Source organism: Astatotilapia calliptera, chromosome 3 (genome assembly GCF_964374335.1).
Source record: "Astatotilapia calliptera chromosome 3, fAstCal68.1, whole genome shotgun sequence".
Lineage (NCBI taxonomy): Eukaryota > Metazoa > Chordata > Actinopteri > Cichliformes > Cichlidae > Astatotilapia > Astatotilapia calliptera.
In genome coordinates, this window is record NC_137424.1 from 36466100 (window position 1) to 36491173 (window position 25074).

At 40.1% G+C, this 25074-nt stretch overlaps 1 protein-coding gene across 4 annotated transcripts in view; it reads left to right on the top strand.

Annotated features, from left to right (window-relative positions):
* The window catches only part of kcnip4a (potassium voltage-gated channel interacting protein 4a), a 158753-nt gene that overhangs the window by 64842 nt on the left and 68837 nt on the right, over positions 1-25074 (top strand). Inside the window, exon 1 of one of the 4 annotated variants that reach the window (XM_026161865.2) lies at positions 23065-23258. The exons of the other annotated variants lie outside the window; for them this stretch is intronic. Within the exon in view, the coding sequence (XP_026017650.1) occupies positions 23204-23258 (55 nt within the window). The 5' untranslated portion in view covers positions 23065-23203. Of the gene's footprint in view, positions 1-23064; positions 23259-25074 lie in introns of those variants that run through there. 4 annotated transcript variants of the gene reach the window in all.

The window sequence follows — 25074 nt, forward strand, 5'->3', positions numbered from 1 at the left end:
AAAACAACAACCAGGGAGTATCAATCCTTCATAATACTTAAGATAAGACAATAAGATAATTTATTTTTAAAAAACAGACATGGTAGCAGAGAAAACAGCCTCTGCAAGCTTCAGGGTTAGTGAGAATCAGTTAGAGGTGACATGTGAGATGCATTAATAGGAAGAGAAAATACTTATTTGACAAACAGCTACTGGCTGCACGCTGCACCTAGCTTATTGGAAGAAAAAAAATCACGTTATGCAAGGCAACTTTATGATTAAGTGCATAATCATAGTGAATGCTCATTACAGTGAGCGTTCATATAGCAGCTTGTGTAGATTTCTTGATAGAGCCAGCATAAAATAAGTATAATCACTGGTTTGATCTCAGAAAGAAGCCAACATGTGGTCTGGTGTTCTGAGCATATGCAGCCATTAAACAGAAATTTAGATGACGTTTGAATTAAGTTTAAGCAGTAGGGCGTCCAACTAAGTAGCAGCTAAGGGTTTTTTCCCCTCATTTTTCTCAATATACAGCTTTTAGATTTATCTTTCCATTTCTTCACTAAAAGATGCATGAACTTATTCGTGTGTCTGTTCTAAGCTGTAATATCAGGTGGGGTAATGTGTTAAAGTCTTTCCTTATTGTGAAAATCATAATTGTATAAGGTAAAATATCAAGCTTGAACTTCTCCCGCCTCTAGTTGCGCCTCATGGATTTTCATTAGACTCTTACTTTTTCTTTGCTTTCTGATTTATAGACCATCACTTCACTTAAGCTGTCTGATGAGCTATGACTTCATACAGGGCAAATATTGAGAGCCAGTGTTGTAACAGTGGTTGCAACTGAAGCAGTGTTCTTCACAATGTGCTGATGGAAAGTGCTATCAAAGATAAGGGCCTCTTGTGGGGGAGGCTGATATTGTCTGTCAAGCATGGATAGTGGTGTGGGATTTCAGGGTTTCAGTGCGGCCGAGTAGGAGACTGGATTTCTCTGCCATGTTTCACACTGGTATTGTCTGTGTAATCAGACACTCATGGGATTTGATTGGGTATTATGAAAAGGGTTTGTTGCTAGCTGGTGGTTGTTCTTAAATCTCTATTGCCTGATTTTTATTTTTTATTTTTTTACTGTACCCTGTTCTCAATTTAAAAAGTTGTAAGCCCCAGCAATTCATTGAATTTAATTCACTGGGATCTTTCACTTTGCTTGCTGTAGTATTCGTTGTCTTTTCTCATTTCCTGGTTTTAGGAGCCACGGTGTATTACTTTTCTTCATTGTGAATGTATTGAGCGGTGAAAAGCTAAGCTATGTAGCAGCTAAATGACAAAGAGATAACTGATGTTATTGACATATCTGTTAGTATAATATTTTAAATGCTAGTCTTCTTCCAGAACTTTACAATTTTTTTTACAGGTATAGCTATAACATTTTTAGGACTGTACCAATATCTAGTGATTTAGAGCAGTGTTTCCCAACTTGCCGCGGCACATAGGTGTCCCGTGAGAAATGATCAGGTGTGCCGTGGAAGATTATCTGGTTCCACTTGTTTGGTACTCTAAGCCAGCGGTCCGCAACCTTTTTTGCGCCATTGACTGGTTTATGTCCGACAATATTTTCACGGACCGGCCTTTAGGTGTTGCGGATAAATACAACAAAATAAAACCAGTACCGGTACAAAAAAGAGGAGATTTATTCATAAAACATGGGAAAAGACCCAGGGAAACTGAGTTAACGCTAAAAAACCATGAAAACCATGAATTTCACACCCGAGCCTCATCTCTCGCTGCCCGGTACCCGGTACCGGGGGTTGGGGACCGCTGCTCTAAGCGACCAACGTAACGGTCAGAACAATTACATTCTGTTTCACTAGATGGCAGTACAGCTACCTGCTCTAATTAAATGGGTTGCCAACTGCCAGTAAAACAGAACAAGATGAAGAAGGAATTATATAATAGTCATGGTGTGAGACGACGCAGCACATAACAGCAATAGATAAATACTTGAGAAGAAAAAGTAGTCAATCTGAGCTGGGCCCTGGAGAAAATTCAGACCCAGACGAAGGCCCTAGCATGAGTAGTGGTCGAAAGAAAGCAAAAAAGGTATACTGGGGACCTTGAGCTGCCGTTCCAAACATGAGTCATGCCAACAGTTAAGTTACAGAGTGCCCTCTGGGTGATGAGTGCCCAAAAGGCTGAAGGGGTTACTCCAACATCAGCCTGGGGTGTGGGTGGTTAGGTGACATGGACATCCAAGTCTGTGAATGCAATAAAGAGAGAATGAAGTGACATACGACTTTATCTACAGCATAAGGACATAGGTGTATGTGCAAATGTTCTCAGACGAGTTTAATCCCAGGGACCTTGACCTCAAGGGCAAGGTCAGAGGTCAAGTTTTCTGAAGATTTTGTGAATCTGATAACTCGAGAAGTTACCTAGGATTTTGAAATTGATGCCATCGGTCTACTACTAGGAGGTTGAGGGCTACCACTGGTTGCCTCCAGTATTTCTAACATTTATTTTATTGGTTGTCATAAATGCTGATAGGTCGCCAAGTAGCTACTATCAGCTGATAATGGTCCACCAATGAGTCAAGTTGACTCTATTTTTCTGTGGTATTGCTCTGGTGACCCACGCGGTAGAGAAATCTCTCTTACTTGGTTAATTAACTTGTCGGACTTGTTGTTTTTTTTTTCTGCAGGATACGGTCCATTACTGTGGTAAAGAAAAAGAAAAGTTATGTTTTTTACAACTGCAATTTTCCTGTGACTCATGACTAACAGACTGACATTAGCCAGACTTACTTGCTGAAGCTTTCTTTCATGGTTCCTGGTTTTTGTTTGGTATTTATTGCATTACAGTTCCTGTTTTCTTTCTTGTGTTTCTAATTTTTCTTGTGGTTCTTCTCAGTGTTTCCCCATTTTTGCTGCCATCTCTTTTGTATCTTTTAGTTAGTTGTCATGCCTCAGTATTGGCTGTTTGTCTTTCTATTTCTTCCTTTTTTTGTGATTGTTTGCTCTGGCTAAGTGGAAACCAGGTGAGAAAATCTGGTTTCCACTTAAGAACTCTGGCCAAATGCAAAAAATCTGACTGACAGACATAATTTGTTATAGTTATTATAGATATTATTATAGATATTAAATAAAGCATTCTTGTATAGGCTATAATTGGGTCATAAATTACCTCACTCAATCATTTTACGCTAAAATAGTTCAGTTGCTTGAGGGTTAAACACATGTAGAAAGCTACATTTTCCAGGTTACCAGGGTAACAACACCACTTCCATATTTTACATGCACTTTTTTCATATGGCTGTCTTTAACATACCTATAGGTCATAATTATAGCTTGCACAGATGAGCTTTTTGGTCATTTTCTCGGGGGTTGTACAGTGTCGTTTCTTCTTTTTCTTCCCCAACCTTTAAAGCTTTACCCTTTGCCAGTCTGTCACAGAGGCTGTATCTCTTCTAGTATCTGCTGCTGGTTTGTGGAGGTGATGGCGCCAAGCTAAATGATAGTTCCTCCAGGTTCATGTTTAATGGAGGACCCCATTACACATGAAAAATGGCCCTTGTTCTGTAATGGCTGGCTACATCCAGAGCCCGCAGGAACAACACAGAAAATGCTCTAAAGCGGGTACACGCTGTATAAGTGATGATCTTTTTCACTAAAGATGCCGGATGTTATTTTGTGATTGGTTTTTCTGACAAGGTGTTAGCATGTGCCGTCACATTAAAGTATGTATTCACAGCAAGTCAGTTTTTATTGGCGAAAGACGCTGATGGGATGTGTGAAATTACATTTAGCTTAAATCAGATTGCATTGTTATAGTTTATGTTGCTGGCCTGATATATGAAAGAATAGCATCGGCATGCTGGATGATATTTTAAATCATGTGCTTGAGCCAGTCAGTTAATTCTCTTTAGATCAATAAATAAGATGTAGCACAAGAGGCTCTATTGATTTTTAGTTTTTTTGGTGTTCAATCTGAAAGTTCACTATAATGGCATAATTATCAAACACTTGACACTTCTTCTTACAGCTACCAAATAAAACGACTCGATAAGACAATATTTTTACACCTATGAAGGAAACCTGCATATAGAGCAAGGACAGGCATCGTCCTCTGGAAGCATCATCTTTTTTGTAGCTGTTGCTATCTTATTATTATTTTTAGACGTCAGGGTTTAATTTAAGGGCTAAGTTAAGAGTTAACACTAGCATACTCGGTAAGCTGGATGCATGTATTGACTGTATGGGGGCTAGCAAGTGCCATGTAACATGCAATTTCGTCACCGTTGGTCATATTTGTTGGATTGTATTTAAAGGCTCCAAAAGGTTCACTGAGTCCGGTTAGCTGAGGTGATGTCTGGAAGACATGGTATACCCATCTGCCAGTCAGCATGTCCATGCTTTTAATAAACTTTAACAGGGGTGTATGGAAAAAAAACAATTTAGATTTATAGAGCAGCTGCTTCTTCTCCCGATCAAAACATATTTATTTCTTTTTATAGTTGGACATTCTGAGGCGAGAGATTGTTGCAATTTTTAAAGCCAGCCTCGAGTTGCCAGATCAGGAACTGCAGCCTGTCTGAGGCCCATCTGAAATACTGAGCTCTGTAGCAACAATAGCCTACAAGTCTGCAAACAATAACTCAAACAAAGTGGTCTGATTATCTGACAATGGTTCCTAGAAGCACATACAGTACTGTGTAATACACTTAGCAAGCAAATTCTCACAAACAGACAAGGAGGAAGCACTCAACACGTCACCAGGAGATCACATTTCCCATCAAGCTCTTTCCCTGCCCCACGTTGAGCCTCGAGCACCAGCCCTAAAGTGACAAGCAGACAAATTGGTCTTGAAGAAGCCCAGAGGCAATCAGAGCTCACCACTCACCCACAATTACTTGTCCTTTAACACAACGATCAATGAGTTTGACCGGCGCAAGCTGGGACACGCTAAAATAGACTCTCTGGGTGGGTGACGCTCTGGAATAATGAGGCAGAGAAAGGTTCACGAGGTACATTTTTGATATGAGAACCCAGTAAGTCCCTCCTGCTTGATCTGCCCTGGGGCTGATTTGGAGTTGTTAAACTTTAAGCTAGTGGTGAGGTTTATTTCCACACTTGATTTTAAGGTGTAGCAGTTGTTGTTTTTTCACAGGCCCTGATGACAGCAAACACAGTTGCGTACATGGCAATAAGGAAATTAAGTTAATTTGAGCTGTTGGACAATTAAAGCACATTATCACTGTAGTTTAGACACCAAGAGAAGAAAAATTACTTTCCTGCAGTCTTATTATGTAGTCACCTCATGTGTGCTTGCTCTGATTGCATACCACTGTTTTATAACCTATGCAAATACTGATTGCCCTCACTTTGCAATTCTGATCAGCCAGCCATAGTATTATAATGGGCTATCAAAATAAGCATTGTGAAGGGCACAGGAAGTTGATTTATTTTAATATTTCTTTCTGTAAATATAGGACAAACACGCATGTTTATTGACTCTATTTATGATATCAAACCGATATTGCCAGGCTTTTTCTACCATATCAGGCGGCCACTGCACACTGCATTTCTCTGAGATTGTGTGAGTGGGTTTGTGTCACAGTAGTGGGACTGCTGTGGCTTGTTCTTTGACAGAACAGTGCAAAAATACTTGCCCATGTGTGGGCTGTCACAATGCATCTGTCTGCTATCACTGCACAAAAAAAGAGATTGTAGAGATTTGTATATAAATATAAAAAGGCAAAAAAAGTCCTCAGGCAGGGTTCTCAAGCTTTTTGGGCGTTTGTTAATCAAATTGCATCTGCTGATTTCTTATTCATGACCTCAACATGACATAACTCTGAGCCCAACACATCACCACGCATATACAGATACTTCATGTTCTTTATCCAAACAGTTGTGTTCTCATTATTTTTTCATACTTTGCCTAACCTATGTATGTCTTGATTTACAAAAGAAAAACAAGCTTATTATAGGGAGGTAAATATTGCCCTCACCTTCAATAGCGTGCACTGTTTGCTCATGAATCACTGATGATCTGTGTTTAAACCACGATTTTATTGGTCTTAAATTCAATTCCGCACTTCTGGCAAACAGTAGACTGTGAATAATTGATGCACAAGCCATGTCTGAGGGCAAGAATATAAAAGACTGAGTTCCTGACTCAACTTAAAGGTTTACAGTGCTGCGGGCGATGAAAGAGCTTGTGCTATGAAGGATCTTTTCAGAGGTGGGGATTTGGCGTAAAGCCATGCTCACTGTAGAGAGAGGCTAGCTCTGCTCAAGCTAGGGGGAAAAAAGTGGTACCAAATGTGAGTAAAATTTGGATTCATGTGAGAGAGTCTAACTTTTAATTCAAAATTCAAATCATATTTATTTTCAGTCACTGAACAAATGCCATGAAGAAAGGCAAGGAGAATGCATGCAGCAGAGTTTTATGTGAGTTATTCACCCAGCCACAAACAGCTTCTCTCAGAGATGCTCATGTTAAACTGCATCTGTTCAGAATGCGTATCTATTAATGCTCGTCAACACTGTTGCTTTACACATTTGAATACATCACCTGAAGTTGTAGTCTCAAATAGACGTTGCATATCGTTCCAAATTTCAAATCCTCAAGCTGCACCTGTCTACTTCCTGAGTGTACTCGTGAACCTTATTGGTTTCTGTTGCTGAGCTGTGAAGATGGGAAATGAAGTCTATTGATTGTGTATTGACTGTCCCCAAACTCAGATCCAAAACAGCGCTGTGATGCCAAAGCCCGACCATGAAATGGGATTTCATGATGCTTGCCAGACAATTGAGAGATCATGAAAGGCTGATTACATTGAAGCAGCAGAGTTAGCGTGATGTTTTATGGATGTCAGAATGACTATAGAACAACGTCAATGCAGCTGGTAGGGATTCAGTTATGTCCTCAAAGATTTTTAAGTAAATCAGACACCTGTCATAACAGGAAGTCTTCCAGTTGAAGAGTTGTCTGCTTACACCTGCAACATACCAGACTAACATAATCATACTTGTGAAAATGTAAATTGCTCTTGAGCTGCTGTCAAACTTTGGTGCCAGCAAATGACTCTATATCTCACTGTGACTTGAGGTGTGGATGTTTTTTTTTCTGACATCCCACACCAGATGGGGGAGCTTTGCAGATTGAAGTTATTCAAAGTATTAAATATGAGGTTGTCATGGCTTTAAACCTGTTTATGTAAATATACATATTCCTTCACAATCCAAGCAAGTCTGGAAATAAACACAAGACCGTTTCACAAACTAATGATTGTACAAATTTAGACACTTTAGCTGATTAAGGTGTGCAAAGTTTAGTTTAAGGCTTTTAAAGTTATGTAGAAAACCTTAAAAGCTTTGCTTGGCTTGCTTAAGGTCCTAGTCACACAAGTCGGTGTCTTTCATCCAAACTACAGGTGACTACACAAAAGAAGTTTTTGGTGCCGCATCTTCTTTGTGACCAGTTTTACCCAGGAATACACATTTTTTAACCCCGACTGGGGTTATTAGGGGGTTGCGAACTGGTCTCTAAAGCTGTGTGACTGAGACCGGGAGAGGAAAACAAAATGGACACAGACATACACAAAAGCCAAATTTTGCTTCATAATGGACATGGAAAATCCTGCTACTGACATACAAAGTCTTGAATAATCAGGCCCCATCTTATCTTAATGACCTTGCAGTGAGAGCACTTCGCTCTCGCTCTGCAGGCCTACTTGTTGTTCCTAGAGTATTTAAAAGTAGAATTGGAGGCAGAGCCTTCAGTTTTCAGGCCCCTCTTCTATGCAACCAGCTTCCAATTTGCATTTGGGAGACAGACACTATCTGTACTGTTAAGATTAGTTTGCTAAAGCATATAGTTAGGGCTGGATCAGGTGACCCTGGATCCTCCCTTAGTTATGCTGCAATAGGTGTAGGCTGCTGGGGGATTCTCATGATGCACTGGGTGTTTCTCACTCACTATGTATTAACAGACCTCTCTGCACTGAATCATACTTGTTATTAACCTCTGTCTCTCTTCCACAGCATGTCTTTTATCCTGTCTTCCTTCTCTCACCCCAACCGGTCGCAGCAGATGGCCCCGCCCCTCCCTGAGCCTGGCTCTGCCAGAGGTTTCTTCCTGTTAAAAGGGAGTTTTTCCTTCCCACTGTCGCCAAAGTGCTTGCTCATAGAAGGGTCATATGATTTTAGGGTCTAGCTTACATAATAAAGTAACCTAAGGGGACTGCTGTTGTGATTTGTCGCTGTATAAATAAAATTGAATTCAATTGGACTTTTCAGTACAACCCAGTATGAAGTTGGATTTTTGCCAAGGCTAATGCCTGAGCACATTTATAAATTCCAGTGGTTAAGCATCAGTAGCACTTTAAGTGACACTATATTGCTGAAATGTTAGCTTTTTATTGATAATCAGACCAAGTGGCTTGTGATTTTTCATGATGACAGTAGGCATATTTCCAGTGTAGCTAAGTTGCTCTTTATAATTCTAGTCTTGCAGTATGTGTGAAAGAGCGTTAAGCAATGAGCCAGGAAGCTGCTATACAGTAGCTGCCATCACCAGTGTGTGAATGTGTGTGTGAATGGGTGGATGACTGGATATGTAAAGCGCTTTGGAGTCCTTAGGGACTAGTAAAGCGCTATATAAATACAGGCCATTTACCATTTACCATTTAGAGCAGTATAACCTTTTCTTGCTACGCCACCTGATAGCGGGCATTTTCTGTTTCAGTATTTTCAGCATTGTGGTGATGTATAGTTATAACCAGGGACACACTGAAAGAGTATTATCTTCCACAACAAGCAGGTAATGTTATTCTGGTTTTCATGTTCTGCACTGTTATTTTTGGGCTTCAACATGTTTGGATAGATTTGGAAAAAGCTCAACTTGCAATCAAGAATAAAATAGTTTTTTTTTGTATAGTTACATTTTCATTGAACCTCCATCACTGACAAATGGAGGAGCTACACACTCTTTGTTGCAGTCTGTCATATAATTAGAATATAAACAGAGGTGCTACATCAAGGCCCAATATAAGATAAATAAGAATTTTCTGGATTGGAAATCATGCAAAGCTGCTCTACTGGAGTCCTAGAATATAATTATGGATCTTAAATGGAGCATAATAGGTCGTCTTTAAAGCCTGCTTGGTCCCTCTCCCTGTGGCCATTCCTAGAGAGCAGAAAAGATGATGAGCTTTGGCTGTGGTAGCAGCTCACAGGCTGACGCGTGTCCTTCACCAAGTAGGTGACACGGTGCAGCGGCCTCTAACTGCATTAAAAAAAAGAAGCCTTATTCCATTTCTCTCCTCCCCAGAGCACTGACAAATCTGAGCTCTTGGTGGAAAGCTCACCTTGGGTTTGTGTGTATGTCTTTGTGCACATTTGTGTGGTTGCACACATCTGAAATGTCCCCTAACTAAATTTTCTCGTGCCCTGAAAATGACTGTATTAATACTTGAGAGGCGTCCGCTTGTACCACTGTGACGAATGCATGTTAAACAGCACTCGGTGCAATTTAAAGCGGCTTCACATTAAAACTGCACCGAGGCCTTGTAAACCTGCAGAGTGGGTTACTATAATTGACTCCTGCAAACAGCAGAATTGAAATTAGCTGCATAATTGCAGAAACGGGCTGCTTTCCAGCACTGAGCTCTGATTTACAGCTGAAACCATGAAAAACCCTGCTACTGAGGCAGTAGCTGTCATGGCTCACAATGTCCTGGTGCTTGGCTGGAAAAACAAATCCCTCCCTCAGGTGTGTGTAGACATGCTGGAATGTATTCACCTGCTGTGTTTGTTATGTACAGTTGGTGGGTGGATGTAGAGGAGAGCACAGTGAAGATGGCTCTACATGTATGTGCTTCTGTGTTTGTTGAATTAATAATACCAGCCAGACCTCATGATTCGTAGACTGCACCAACCTGACAAGTGTTAGTGAAAGAGCGTTTGACGGGGAGAGAATGGCGTTCCCGACTCTGTGGATTATTGGAAAACAAGCTTGCGGTCTGAGACATGTAATACCACCCATAATTTTTTTGCATAAGATTCAGCAACAGGAAGATTGAAAGATATAAGATATAAGCTTTTTTGTCTCCTTATGTGGTTTTGTAGGTCCTCTGCAACTCTATGTTTTATTTTCTGCAGAGGTCAAGTCACTGAGCTTCCCTTCAGACACATGAAATATCAACAGATTTCCCAAATAGTTGTTATGTTTGGTTATGAGTAGATGTGTAACTCCATGGGGTTAGGGGTCAATTATCATAACAATTTTGAAAGCTATTTGCCCGTCTCATCTTTACTTTGAAAATTAAAATGTTATCTGGTTCCATCAATGTCGATTTTGGTAAATACATCAACCAATAATGTTAGCCCACAGATAAATAATTTGGACTCTCATTTTCTGAGATCTTGTGGAGATTTGAACCACAGAGTTGAAAAATCTGTTTTTGTTTTTCAATAAAGTATTATGACAACAAACCCTACAATACGAAGTTTAAAAAAAACCTAAAATATATATTTCACATTTAAATTATTTCAACTACAGTCTCAGATCGGAGGTACCCCGGCTGGAAATGTATCCTTGCATTTTCATATCTATTGATTTGTGTCAATGTACAAAATTGAGTGAATTACTTTTTAGGTCTACAATGAGAAAAAGTCCAAAAGAGACTAAGGTTGGGCGACTGGATGAATATATCGACCATCGATGATAGGCAGAGCCTTTCACCGACTGTTTTTACAAGAGCAATTTATTTATTTGCACATGAGCACATTTGCTTATAATGTTGGTTGAAGCTAAGAGAAGCAGTCAACTGAAAAAATAATAGCGCTGTTTTAACAGCACCCTCTGTGCGATTCATTTACTCAAACTCATAACAGAAAGAGAGAAAGGCAGTAGCCAATGTTGAGAAAAAAACAAAAGCGTTTTATTTAAATTAAAAAAAAAACACTGGTGGGGAGGGAAACAAAGATCATGGTTGTCAGCCGATTCCAAACTGCATACACACTGTTAATGCAGGTTTGTATACTTGAAGAAACAGATTACATGATAGGTGACCGTTTCACCTTTGGCATTGGGAACTTGTCCTCAGCACATGCTCCATAACACCACATAAACATTTAATAATACAACGATACTCTCGCCTCTTTTGAAACCAATTACCTCTAAGCCTAAGATCTTAATGCACTGAACTGAAACATCTCTGGAAGCAGTACCCACGGAGGTCGGTATTTACCATGCAATGCATAATTCAGACACACATATCTGCCAGTCAACTTAAAGTCATGTAATTTTTATGAGCAGGAACTCAACCGAATTCTGTTACATACACCGGAGACACGAGCTGGCTCTGGAAATATCCCTGGTAGGGTGAAAGGTCAGTCACTATAGTATTGTGTGGAGGTGGTTTTAAAGGTTAAGGGGTTTCTTGACTTTGAGCTGGAGATAAAGTGTTAAGAGAGAAGCAATGCGTCAAACAGCAGTTAGACTGCTGAAGACTGGCACGTGATTCATTTATAGATCTGTGCCCTGTGCATGACTTGCTTTGTGTAGCTTGCTCACATTCGCTGCTTTACCTGCTCTATCATGTTTTACATCATACCAGGCCTGCAGTGCTGCATCTAAATCAAGTGAAGGGAATTGGATTATTGCCTAAAATGTGATCTTTTATCTTTTTTTTACCTTTTTCTTGTACCTATCATCTCCTTAATATCCAATAGCTCATTTTATGTCCATTTTTTAATTATTATATATTTCAGACAGGAAAAATAATTTTATTCCACTTGTCCCTTATCAGCTCTCCATTAGGATCTTCACACTGAGTAAAATATTCCAGTCTTGTCTCAGCATACCTTAGGCACCATTTAATTCTCATTTCTCAGTGTAACATGAAATTAAAAAATGTGTTTTAGTTTAAACCCTGCTCATCCCCGCCTTTGAAGCTCGGATAGTATCGAGGGGTTGATGCATGTGCGTACAAAATAGAAGGTGAAACTGTAATTCAGTTTATTTTTCTGCATTTTGTGTTATTGTTCTTTTATTATTGTGGAAAAACTGTGCAGTTTTGCCTGTTATAGCATCTAAAAATGATTCAAATGAAGGGAACCTCACTAAAGCTGGGTATTACAGCTCAATACTTCAAAATGTATCTGTATATTGCACTAGGATCAACAAATTCTTGGCCCTGTGAGAAATTTACAATGGATTTGGTACTGAAGCAATTGCCTTTGCTTTGTCTCTGTATATTAAGAGACACCGAGAGTATTATTCAGCACTTTGTTCTCAACTGTTGGTGTGAAATGTGCGCGACTGAATTAGGCTGACGGGATGTACTCTGTGCTGTAGCATCCGCTCAGAAGACAATCTGTGACTAGAAATGTTCATCCTTGGTCGCTTGTTTCCGAGGATGCTTGTTAAAACAATAACAACAGATCAGAAAGGCGTTAAAAACGAATAATACGTTTTAGGAGCGCTGTTTGTCTGCAGGCATTTTATACCTGTAGGTCTGAGCTGTTGCTTTAAAGTAGATCCCTGTGTGAACTCAACAATGTGTGTGAGGCTGGCTCTGCTTTACACAGCCTTGTGGATTGTACATATTGATTGGCTTCCACTTTCAGATCAAAGATGCAAAGAAGCGCAGAGGCCACATTAGGGATTACGGTATTTCTTTGCGAGCAAACATGAGTGATTTAGAGAGGCATAAAACAGACACATACTAATATCCCCTTCTCAATCTGCAAGGATTAATGACCAGAAGCTGTTGGCATGAGTTCAGCAATTAAATTGGATAGTGAACCCATCTTTTTAAGGATTATCTCATTTGGAGCTGCTGCTGTTCACATTCACATCCTCTCTTACCGCAGTACATCAGATAAGACTACTAATAGCAGAGTAAATCGACTCTTTCTCTTAAACAACATCATCACTTTCTGACAGCCTCGGAAAGAGAACTAAATATCATCTTAGCATGATGAAACTCATGCTGCAACTTCCCAGCACTGACACGTAATCTGTGTTTCATGTGGGTAACGTAAGAGAGCAGGTGATACTTGAGGATTCCAGTAGCTGCTGGCACAGATAAGGTTTGGTTAAGGTCTGCAGGTCTGTGTAAGAGGATGGATTGCAACATGTCTCGCCATTTACCCAGGGAAAAGGGTTTCCTCTCCACCCTGTGGTTTATTAATAGCGAGCTGGTGGATGTCGGGCAGGCGACGCAGTGTTAGCGGTATTGACACGGTTAGTGTTTCACCTGTCACTGCTGCTGATAAGCTGTCATCAGAGCCAGCCTAATAGATTTTAGATGAGACTTTGGCACACAGTAAGTTGATGAATGCATCATTTATTGCACTTTTTGTGACCTTGGCACAGCCAAGGCTGTCTGTCTAAGGATATTGAACTGTATTACTCAGCTGATATTATGAACTTCTTCAAATCATATAAAAGAGGTTAAAAAAATGACCATGATGGGCAAAACATTCAAAGTGGTCAAGCCTATGGAGCAATTTCCACTTGTAATGTCATTTCTTTTTCAATAGTTAGTTAATGTTTTGCCATGTGTAGAAATTTTGGCGCACTATTTGATGTAGCTTCACCCATCCAGTGACCAAAACCTTACTGGAATAATTGCCAACTAAATTATTTTTAATAGTAATTAGAAGTTCATAAACACTGAAACATACTTTCATTCATCCAATCCATTCATTGATTTGTTGTATTCATTACTGATGGTGGTGGTGTAATTCTACAAATCCACAGTTTGTTTTAAACCAGTGTTTTTGCTAGATCACAATTGGATCTTAAAACTTTGTAGCTTTCACCAAACTAGCATGCTTTAATCAGGCAGGTCCAGGTGTCTAACTAGCATGGTCATCATTAGCACATGGCTAAATATCATTTTATTTAAGCTAGATCTTTGCATATATTTGTACACGTGGTGTTTACACGAGCACAAATAGTGATGCCTGCAAAAGTTGTTCACAGATCCTGACCGAAAGAGGATTTTTCAGACCAATACAAATACCGATATTTGATGATTTAAAAATCTAAAATATCAGCCGATATTTTTTCTTTCAGGCGCACAAAACAGATTTACCCTAAAATGTATTATTTATGACTTCTTACAATGACAATGCAGTTTTAAAATAGTCTTGTTTTTCTTGTTATTGTTTGTTGCATTCAAAACGCAACAGATTTTTATAACAATAATGTTATAGAGTGCCCCCTGGTGGACGTACTATGCAACATCAACAATCATAGCCTCGATAAAAGATGTTTGTACGTTCTTTTTTTCTACATTTTCATTTATGAACCATTATAAATGCCAATATAAATTTATGAGGAAATAGTTCATATCATCACCGCCAATATATCTGTCAGACTCTATTTGCTAATATACAATATGTTCCATCAGCTGACTATAGTAATGACGTTATCCCCCCTCTTTGCAGCAGTCATCAACTTCCTTCCCTGACTTCCATGCACAAAGCTGCTGCACCTTATATAACCTTTACAACATCTCTTCCGGGAAACAAACGCTCTTTGAATATGTCTGTGATTGCTCAACAGCAGCTCATTGTAAGCCGGTATTGTGACACAAGAAGATCGAGCCTCGATATGAGACGGTGAACTGTGGATTTGGTCTTTGTGGTTTCAGAACCATTTTGGCTCTATTAGCAGGTCAGTTTACTGACCTAATAAATCTACCAGTTTGTTATGAGTGTCATCTTATAACTGTGACCGCAAAGGGGTACTCATACAATTTGTTTATCCAACAGTGGAACTCACAAAAGATCCGTGGAGGATATTATACCATTTTGTCATTAATCCCTTTCAACCTACGTGTTACAGACCATAATTTGTCTTTAATTAAAAGTTTTCCACTGGTTTTATGTCTCCATAATGCCAAAATACAAATTTCAAATGTGCACCAACTACTGATACCCCTGGGATAAGTCCCCACCCTCTGAGCTGAACGGTATATATGACTAAAACAGAGTGATCTTATTAAAGAGCACGTATTTAATATGTCAGTATAATTTCTCACGCAGTAAACTAAACTGCTCCCTTGCCATCTCAAGTAGAACACAACTGGGTAAGATACGCGTAGAATGATAATGTACAGTATCCGGTATTGCTAAAATGAACTGGAGTGAGGAGGAATGTTTATTGCTCTTGGGGTTTATGATCGCACCGATTCAAAGGAGCATTAAATTATGTTTTCATGTTGCTTGTGGATTGCTTATTTTGTGATATTTGTACCACCACAATAGCTGGCAATCATGCCACTGCATGTGCCTCGCAAGGTTTTATTGGGTTCATCCTCACATCTCAGCACGAGTTTCATCGTTTTTTTTTTCCTTTTTTATTTGGAGATGTGAGAAGCTATGATTCACAGCGGACAGTTCTCATTACGCAGCTGCAGTGCAATATCCACTGTGTTAAGAAGCAAGGAAAGTGGTTTGGTTAAGGGGAGGAAAAACAATAATTTGGTCTTCCTGCATCAGTGCGGATTTGTTATTTGTTGCTGCTCAGTGAGATTTTAGATTTTGGCTTGACCCGACACATTTCTCAACTGGCTGAGCAGAAAAGCACCACTTTAGCAGCTCTGTTGTAATTTTTCCATGCCGCTTTGGACACTTTCCGATGTCGCGCACGCCTCAGTGGGCACCGATCTGTAAGAGTGGGCTCGGTAGACAGCAGCTTCATGTCGGGGAGGGTTGTAATAAAAGAATGTGACACAGGCGCGGCCTACGGGGTGCACGGTGGCAGCAGGTGGGGTGGCTAATGACAGATCCACTCGAGCGGGTGCCATTGAGCCTCACGTCCAACTGTAACTGCTCGGCTGACGTTGAAAGCCTCATATAACCACTGGCGCAGGGTGTGGGTTTGAAATCTGTGTGGCGTCTGGGCCAGTTATTTGTTTTCAACAGTTTCTCAGTAATGCTGCCTGGTTGTTCTTCATATGGCAGCAGCACAGTTTGATTAAAATTATGGCCTGCTGCTCGGTTTTTATTATGGCTTCGGGAAAGTTCTGTACTTGGATGCGTCATTAAAGGTAGTGCTGAGTCATACACCTCTCCTCTGTTTACGGCTGTGGAAAAAGGGGGAAGAAAAAAGTTCAGAAATACATTAAGCTTGCCAATTCTTCCTCTGTCTCTTCCACATCTCCCCAAATGACTGTGCTACCTCATTGAACACGAGATATTTTGTTAGCTAAGATAGAAGCAAACAAATAGCGAACCCACTGGGGTTCACTAAACATTAGAGTGGCTATATTACCGCACTTTGCCCTGTTGTGGAAATTGTTTTTTTTTGTTTTTCTGCCACAATTTGAAGGGAAGTAAGCTTTTTCTCCTGGACCATATTTGCCTGTGATTGATGGCAGGTGGATGCGGTGCACCCCACACAGTCCAGTTCCCCACTGATACAGACCATCTGGGCTGTGTGGGGTGCACCGCATCCACCTGGATGCGGGGTAGTGCCAGGTAGTGCAGCCCAGTGTCATTGCAGCCACACGTTATGGTTTAGACCAGTCCCAGGATGTTAGGAGAATCACTTTACAGACGGGGGCATAGACGAGAGAAAACACTTTGTTTGCTGTGCAGGAAAAAGAAGGAGCTGAGTGTGCATATTCTGATTCTGGCATTTTTATTGTTGCATCATTATGATTTGTGTGCAAGGGAAGCCATTTCTCTTATATGACTGCAAAGTAAAGCCTGCATGAGCAAACTCTGCTACATAATCTGCTGCTGCTGTGCTTTGAAAGTAAGCCCCATGACAAACCCTGCACCCACTACGTCTCTTATGTCCTCTAAAGACCATTCTTAACTGATCTGAACTGACAACCAGCAGGCAGATTCTCCCTAAATCAGGATGTTGGGTATACCTGCTGCCTAAATATTGTTTTGGTCAGTGGTGCACTGGGCTCAGTTTCTGCTTTTCTGCATCCAATAATGCATAAAGCATAAAGCAGTCATTTTTTCTGCCATTTTACCAATATACTGTAGCGACACTGCATTCCCTGCATTGCGACTTAATGGGATTCTTTCTTCTTATCTTGAGCTAAATGTACTCCTGATTAAGAATTTTTTGTCTTATTGTAATGACTTCCGACTAAAAAGGCTTAATGTACCATTTTCCCGTCCTCCTTCAATTTCATTTCCTCTTGAAATTGTGCTTATTTGCTTGCAGTTCTTAGTACATTTTTCTGAAACTCTCTGACTACTGCTTCGAGTTTTCCATCACGACCGAAACTCTCAGCAGCCTTCAAACAGGCGGGATCGTCGCTGCCTGGTGTGACAAGTTCTTTTTTTTTCTTTCAAATATATATTGAAAGAAGATTTATAGTTTGTTTTAGAATAATTTCTTGACACCTTGCAGTGTACTTTTGGCAGGCTGTGGGTTGCGTCACGGAAAAGAAGAGAAAAAAAAAGCACGTCTGCTCTCTGTTATTTACATTGCTCTTTTTGTCAAGAGACGCTAATCTTTGTTATAAGATCTGTGTTGCGTGTCATGTGTGGTTGTTTAAAGGTAAGTGCTTTTCATCTAAATAATGTTTAGAGAGAAGAAGTGGGAGCACGGTGTGCTTGCTTTTAGCAAGATAATGTGACATTATTGTAAAGATCACGAGAAATGATTTCCCTTCCATGTATGTATTTGGACTGTGTGGTGCTCTTAGTTTTCAAGATCAATTGCGCCCTCTAGTGTCTACTTTCATGCATGCAACTGATGGTGGCACAAAAAGAAAAGCCTCACTGTATCCTAGAGGTCATGGCTGTGTTTGTTTCATAGAAGATGCTCTTTCACTTTGATTTTTGAAAGTTTCTAATATATATAAATATATAGAATTATAGAATTCATCAAACAAGCTGATTATACTTCTAAGTCCACTTTTTTCTCTCCCCTATTTCTGTTTTTTTAAATGTTTTTCTAATTTAATGATATACGGCCAACACTAATGGTATGCCAGCAGTTAATTTTATGACTCTCTCTCTTTATGCATGTATAACAAGGACTGATGGAGGACTAGAACTCATAGTACTGCAACTTATGTCCTAATCAAGGGAAAAAGGCTTGAAAATATCTTACTGTGAGATGTGATGAACAATGCTTATCGAGTTTGTCCTGTTTCTGGCACTGATAACATTTTAAAAAAGTGAGCAGTGTATAGTAAATGTTGGCTTTGTTGAACTTGCACAGTTTTGCTGCCACTTAGTGGACGATGTGAAAACTGAGCCATAGCAAAAGTAATACATATTGCATAGCATTTGGATGGCTGTGGCTCAGGAGGTAAAAGCAGCCACAGCTGCTGAATTAAACTAGTTTAAAGCTGTATGAGATCCAGTGTGTAGGTTTTTTATTAACACAGTGAAAAGAACATTTTTTAAAAATAGTTTAGTTTTAATTAAACACAATGTAAAAGTGATGAGTCTCTTACTTTCTCACATTCATTCCTTAAGCGATAGAAAAGCCTAGCACAAACTAAACAATGATAAATAAGTATAGTTTTGTTCTCTGGTTTTCTCATCAGTATTACATCATGGCCAGAAATAAAACTACACCTGCATACATTATTTATTCCAATAATGTCCAAACTCGAGTAAAGTTAGTTCAAGACAAATTAGAGGAGCTGATCCAGCCATCAGTCTAAACCGATGGTGGACCAAGTGAATAATTTACATTGTGTCCTTAATATTAACTTCATTATTATGATTGTTGACAAATTATTCTGTGCAAATTGCACTTGGTCTAAAAACTCCAGTGGCTTAGATACGGCTGCTTAAACATTGACAGAGCACGAATAAGTCTCTCATAAAATCAGCAAAGACCCACTGTAAATGTTCTGTATTATCAGTACACCAGCAAATATTGCCTAATGTTTATCCCCAGTACATGTTGTGTTTACAAGAAATATGCAGCTAATTAGATCTGAGATGTGGTGGAAACATCGAGTAATTGTGTAATTCTGTTGATGCATGTTGCAGATTTCAAACAGTTGCATGTTTTGAGCTTGAAGAAAAGAAAACATAGCGCTCACTCTTGGTAATAAAATGCAACATACAAAATGTCCATGAAGACATTTCCAACCAACACGTTCTCACTCCCAAAGCGTAACATTTTACGCTAGGTACGCTTTCAGCCATCCAACACGTCCCTATATTACAAGTTCCAAAAAATGGAGACACGTGAGAACTATTTAGAAATAATCTACACATGTGCGTTTATTTTACTTAGATTGCTTTGGAAAACACTATCTAACACGATTAACGGGGTGGTTAAGATTAGGGATAAGGCTATGGTTAGTGCTGGAATACACGGTTGGAACCTGTGTTACCGCTGGAGCGTCATTCTATTCGATTTCATCCACAATCCGGCGCGTATCATAGGAACGCGGAAGGTCACCTTTTGCGTTGCCATGGAACGCCTCGAGACGTGACACATTGTCAGTATATTACGGGTCGGGAGTGAGAAGCTGTTCCAACACATTCATCAGTACTTAAAATTAACCGATAAAACTGCAGTAGTCAAAGTGCTGCTGTCTTTCTTTGAGTACATCTCGTTTAAATGCATTGTATGGGAACCTTCAATGGATAAAGCAAGAATGAACTCCATGAAGTGTGAGCTCCACAGTTCATGGAGTTCAGTAAGCAGAGAATTCACTTAATATATTGTACGTGTTTATGACCCTTTTTCCAAGTACAACACGTTCCAAAGCTGTACATATTTGAGCTTACTACATTTACCATAAAAGACTTGCGACTGGCCCCTCCCCCTACTTTAAGTGTGTACTGGTAGAGGTAGATGGCGTAGTTCTGCTGGAGGTTTCTTCCTGTAAAAGGGTGTTTTTCCTTCCCATTGTCGTCAAGGGCTTCATTAAAGTCGGCCATTAGATTGGTAAGGTTTGTCTGTGTTATTGTGGAGCTTCTCTACCTTACAATGTAAAGCCTTAAGATGACTGCTGTTGTGATTTGGCACTATATAAATAAAATTGTAAAAAAAATAATGGAACTGATTTAAACTGACTTAGTAGAGTGATATCATTTGAATGAATCAGGAGCATTATTAGACTTTGGAGTTTTTTAAACTAGATCAAATGATACTAAATCAAACGTGCTCTACCCTTTCACCGCTGCTTTCAGACACTTTCATTCATAGCGCATTGCACCATTTTTACCAGTTACCTAATCTGTACAAAAAGGCCAAAAAAAACCCCCATCATAACCTTTTTTAAAAATGTTTGGAGCTGAGTTTCAGTCAGGTTCCCTCTGGTATTTCATTTATTCTGTGCACGCTGTGTTGATGGGTTGCACGCACCTCCTGTTTTGGTCCACCTGCAGCCACCTCTTCAGACCTCAACCTGTCTGATTCATCGCTCTCATCTCGCTTCAGTTACTGTTTGCAAGCTTCCTGCAGCTACGGCTCAAGTGCAATTTGCATTTGCCTTTTCCCACCCTTAGTTCAGAAGATAGTGAGGCTATGGCTCGCCAGCCTGTGCTGAGTCACAAACACCTACAGCCTTCCAGGATTTCTTTTAACGAAGCGCTCTATATGCACAGTTTGATCAACAGGAAACAACGGGAGGAAGGAAGCAGGGAAGAAGGAAAGAAAAGCAACAGGAGAACCATATCAAACGTGTGTGCGTGTAGGCAGCAGAGCACCTGCCTGCTTTAGATGGTGAAGTGTTGATTTCTTGAAGTTACAGGGGGATTGCGTGCTGTTTTGAACAGTAGTCCTTGGATTTGACCAGGCCTCGTTGTTACCAGAGAGCTCTGTAAACTTCAAATTCCAACTTCGTTCCAGTTACGAAGCACTTATGCTGCTATTGCACTTTCTCTCTCCAAACCCATGTAGCTAATCAGATTGTTTTTAGATTGTTTTCCTCAAGTGGTGTGGAATATGCCTCAGCATATGCGGGGATGATTCACCCCAGAGACATTTGATTATTTCATCCTATTCTCTGGAGTGTCCAATTTAATGAAAAGTCATTACTGCTCCAACATAATTAGGATACCCTTTGAAGAGCCATGCTCAGCTGGTTTGGACCAATCTTCAAACTGGGTTTGAAGATAGAGTTCATATTGGGTGTCTATACTTTACTATAATGCAATTTTACTTGGTTAACTAGCTTTCATTCACACACATTATACATGCATATATTCCAGCATTTCAAATTATGAGGTCAGTGAATGCACAAATAATCTTTATGAGCCGAACGCTCGTGTTCTCTAATAATCAGGCTCTTTAAACGCTCGGTTTATGACTGCTACTCCTGGATCTGTATGATGAGGGGATATACTGTTTATGGCTGTCTCAGGAACAGAAGCCCCGCCCATCTGCTGTTCAAATATGCTGTTTGCAAGGAGCAACCAGATAAATAACAGTTATTGTCAACTGAGAATCATACAAAACCACATTAGTAGAGTTCAAGGATAAAAACACGAAGGTGGAAATAAGCATAATGTTTCCACTTTAACTGTCAAACACTGCAGTGGTAAGCATCCAGTGGGTGCTGTGGTTGTCTGAAAATGGTCATATTAATGAGGTTAAATGAAGGCAGTAAGTTATCGTACTGTATGTAGCCACAGTAATGCTGAGCCTGTTTAAAATTGCTGTTCCCTGACCCCAGTGGAGGAAAATATAGCATGAAAAATAGCATAAATGCTTTTGCTGAGTATGAAATAGGGAGGTGGTTGGTAATCTAATGCTGCAGTAAATGCTGGTCAGATTCCTTCAGGAGAACATTTACTAAAGAAATGGACTCTGCGTTGGTGATTTAAAAGTCCTTGAACCTCAGATTAGCTACAGACACTCATTTGTCTGTTTCTTTTTGTGTAGATTACATAAATACTTGGTTTTGAGAGTGCGTTTGCTAAAGGTGGAAGTTAAACTGCACTTTAACTTCTGTCTGAAAGAGGCCTCTGAGCAACAAAGAACACACAGCAGGCAGGAAGCAGGTTAATGGAGTGGGTGCAAATTGGTACTTGATTGCTGTGGTTGGCTGTTCTTTCTTTTTTTTTTCCTGAATTGGACTGCTGTCACACAGTTCATGAAATGAATTGCGTGTGGGTGGCATAGGGAGCGGAAGTATTTTTCATTCTATTTTCCTCTTTTGATGTGTCACATCAGGCAAAGCATCTCTGCTGTATTTTTTTTCACATGTTCCAAGCAAAGGATGAGAATAAAAGAGATGTGGGCCTCAGCGTTTTTCTGACCTGTTGACCGTCTCCGTAATCCTGAAGATCTGCCACGAAGTCAGCCTGACTCTGCCACGTAAGCGGGTGCAGGATCAGTGCTGAAGAGGCAATTACTTTATTTTTCAGGGTGGATAAAGGCATGGAAGTAGGAGACTTTATTCAGTGTTATGAGTACTGAATCAGTATTGCATCAGAAACCATTCTTATATACATACCATGCTGTTATCTCTCATAAAAGAGAGTTTTCTGCTATACCTCGGTTGTAGTAGTTGGGCTACGTTACATTAAAACTGCTCTGTCATTAATCTATAAAATGGGTGTCAGCATTTGCAACGAGAAGACTTTAAATTATGCACAAGCAACGTTGCACATAATTTAAATATTTACACCAGCCACCAGCCTGAGAGATCAGCTCTAACTTACTGCCGTGGACACAGCGTGGTTTTCTCCTCCCATTCCCAGCAGGAGATGTAGTTAAAAGGCAGCTAGCGAGGAAAAATGGCTATCTACAGTATGAGCTCTCTCGCCTCCCTCCAGCTTTACCCTCCCCGTGTGAGGAAAGGTCTGTTGAAAAGAGCGGCGGCAAACACTCTCCACAGCATGCTTCTGCCTTTCTCTCATAGCGCTCAATTAATCTAGGTGCTCAAGTGGTACAAAGTAGCTTTTGCAGTGCAGAGATCAGCCAGCAAGCTCTCACTTCATAGTGGGAACACTAGAGGAGGGAGGGGGTCTGCAGAGCGTGCGCGTCAAAATTCAAAACTCAACAGAGGCACGCATGTTTTACTCCCACTCTGCTCTACGTACAGCCCACCTAACACGGTGAATATAAAGGAGAAGTTTGGACCGGAGACCAGATTTTACTTTATTTTCTCCTAATGTGAGGATCCCAGCATATCACTGGATTTTTTTCCCTCCGTTTTCACTCTCAAGCCGACCCAGTTGTGGGAGGGAAAGTGTGCGAAATCTAGCAGGACTTCTAGATCACTAAGCGAGAAAGTCTAGAGGGCATCATGGGAGCTTTAATGGTCATCTTCTCTCTTCAGCCAAAACAAAGACGCAAGACAGGTACGCAAGACTGAAGATCTGTAAATAACGAAACTAATTGCCCAACCAGTAAAGTAATGATTACTCTTTCACTGTATGATGTATTTCATACAGATGGTGTGTGTTTGTGCATATGTGTGTGTGTGTTGTGGAAGTTTCCTGTTAATCTTGTGTTTTCCTTTTAATCTCAAATGAATTCACGGTGCCACACCAGCAGTCCATGAAATTGACTCGAAATTCGCCGCATTTCAGTAAACGTTTGAGGCTGAACTCCACAAACTTGCTCGAGTTTTTCATTTGCTTTTCACCCGGTATTGATTTTACCGTGACAGCACACAGACACACCCACACACACACACACACACACACACAGCATGCCACATGCGACTCCCTGCCAACGCAGTCGCACAAGCTTGTGTTACAACGTCGTATCCCTCCAATAATGTGCTGATCAGCGTCACCGTCACAGCTTGTCACTGTAACAAAACAAAAGGAAGTCCAGTCTTTATTAAAGAACAATGAAATATTCAGTGGGTGGCCAGTGGACAATAACTGACAGAGGTTATATTTAGTGGTGTAGTGGGAGAGAGACAGAATGGATGACATGTAAAGTATAGAAAGTCATATTTCACTTGGGTATTGTTGGAGGGCTTGAAAGCAAAATGAATGAGGGGCTCTATGTAACTCTCTCAAGCAATAGATCACAGTGTGCTCTGTAAGCACATTTTATAGAGACCTAGAAAGGAGAACATGGGATCCAGATACACACAATCTTGCAGGAGATTTCTTGCATATATTGTGCCATATGCTTGCTGTACATGTATACAGTGTTTATAGCTTTTGGAAATTAACACAGAGCTGAGATTTTTCAAAATAGACTGCTGTGTCTGTCGATGATGGTTGTTAGTAGACTGTGAAGTTAAACGTAGAATATAAAATTATTATGAAAGAGTGGATTCATGGTGTCAGACAGCAGTTAAATGGGTTTTCACACTCTTAGCTTGTTGTGTTGGTAAAATCGGTTCTAATTGGCTAACTGAGCAGTTAACTGCTTACAAATTAACTTCCTAGGTTGGTTGCAAATACAGATGCACTGATTTCAGATTTAACAGATGATACTGACCTTTTCTGATCGTAATTGATTTTCCAAGATTATAACTGTTTATAAATTCACCTTTTCCACAATTTTCCTTGTGCGTTCTTTGATTGTTTGCTAATACTGAGCTTGCTAGCTCGTGGCTAGCTCTGTGCTCTTGCTAGCTTTAGCGTTATCCGCTTTTCCTTTATTAGTGTCTTTAAAATGTTCAGCTTGGTAAATGTTGTTTAAGTTTCTCCTTAGGTTTGTTGCTAAATACTTTTTCATGGTGGTCTCCTTGTGGTTTACTTTTAAAAACACTTGTCCTCACTCACAGCGAACAGCTGCTAACGTGTGGCAGTGAGTCTGGGTGCGAGTATTAGCCTGCCCCGCTGTGCATGTGCGTAAAACAGACTGGTACATAATTATATATTGTATGTGAGGTTGACAGCTGGTCACCGGTCAGGCCTGAGCACTGGAAATCATCCAATTCATGTCCTTGGCTATTCAGTCAGTGAATCTCTTAACACGTCCTCATCAGTTGGCGATCCATCTGTAAGACACAGAAATGTTTGTGCTGCAATGTAGTTACACAAACCTACTCATTTTGTAACAATCTATGATTCACAGTTAACCTGTTCATATACATACCATACCATCACGTACCACACACGTGCCGTCATCGGTTTAGACTCAAATTGGGGCTGTAAATTTTAAAATTAACATCATGTCATATTGAAAAAGAAACTAGTGACTGAGACA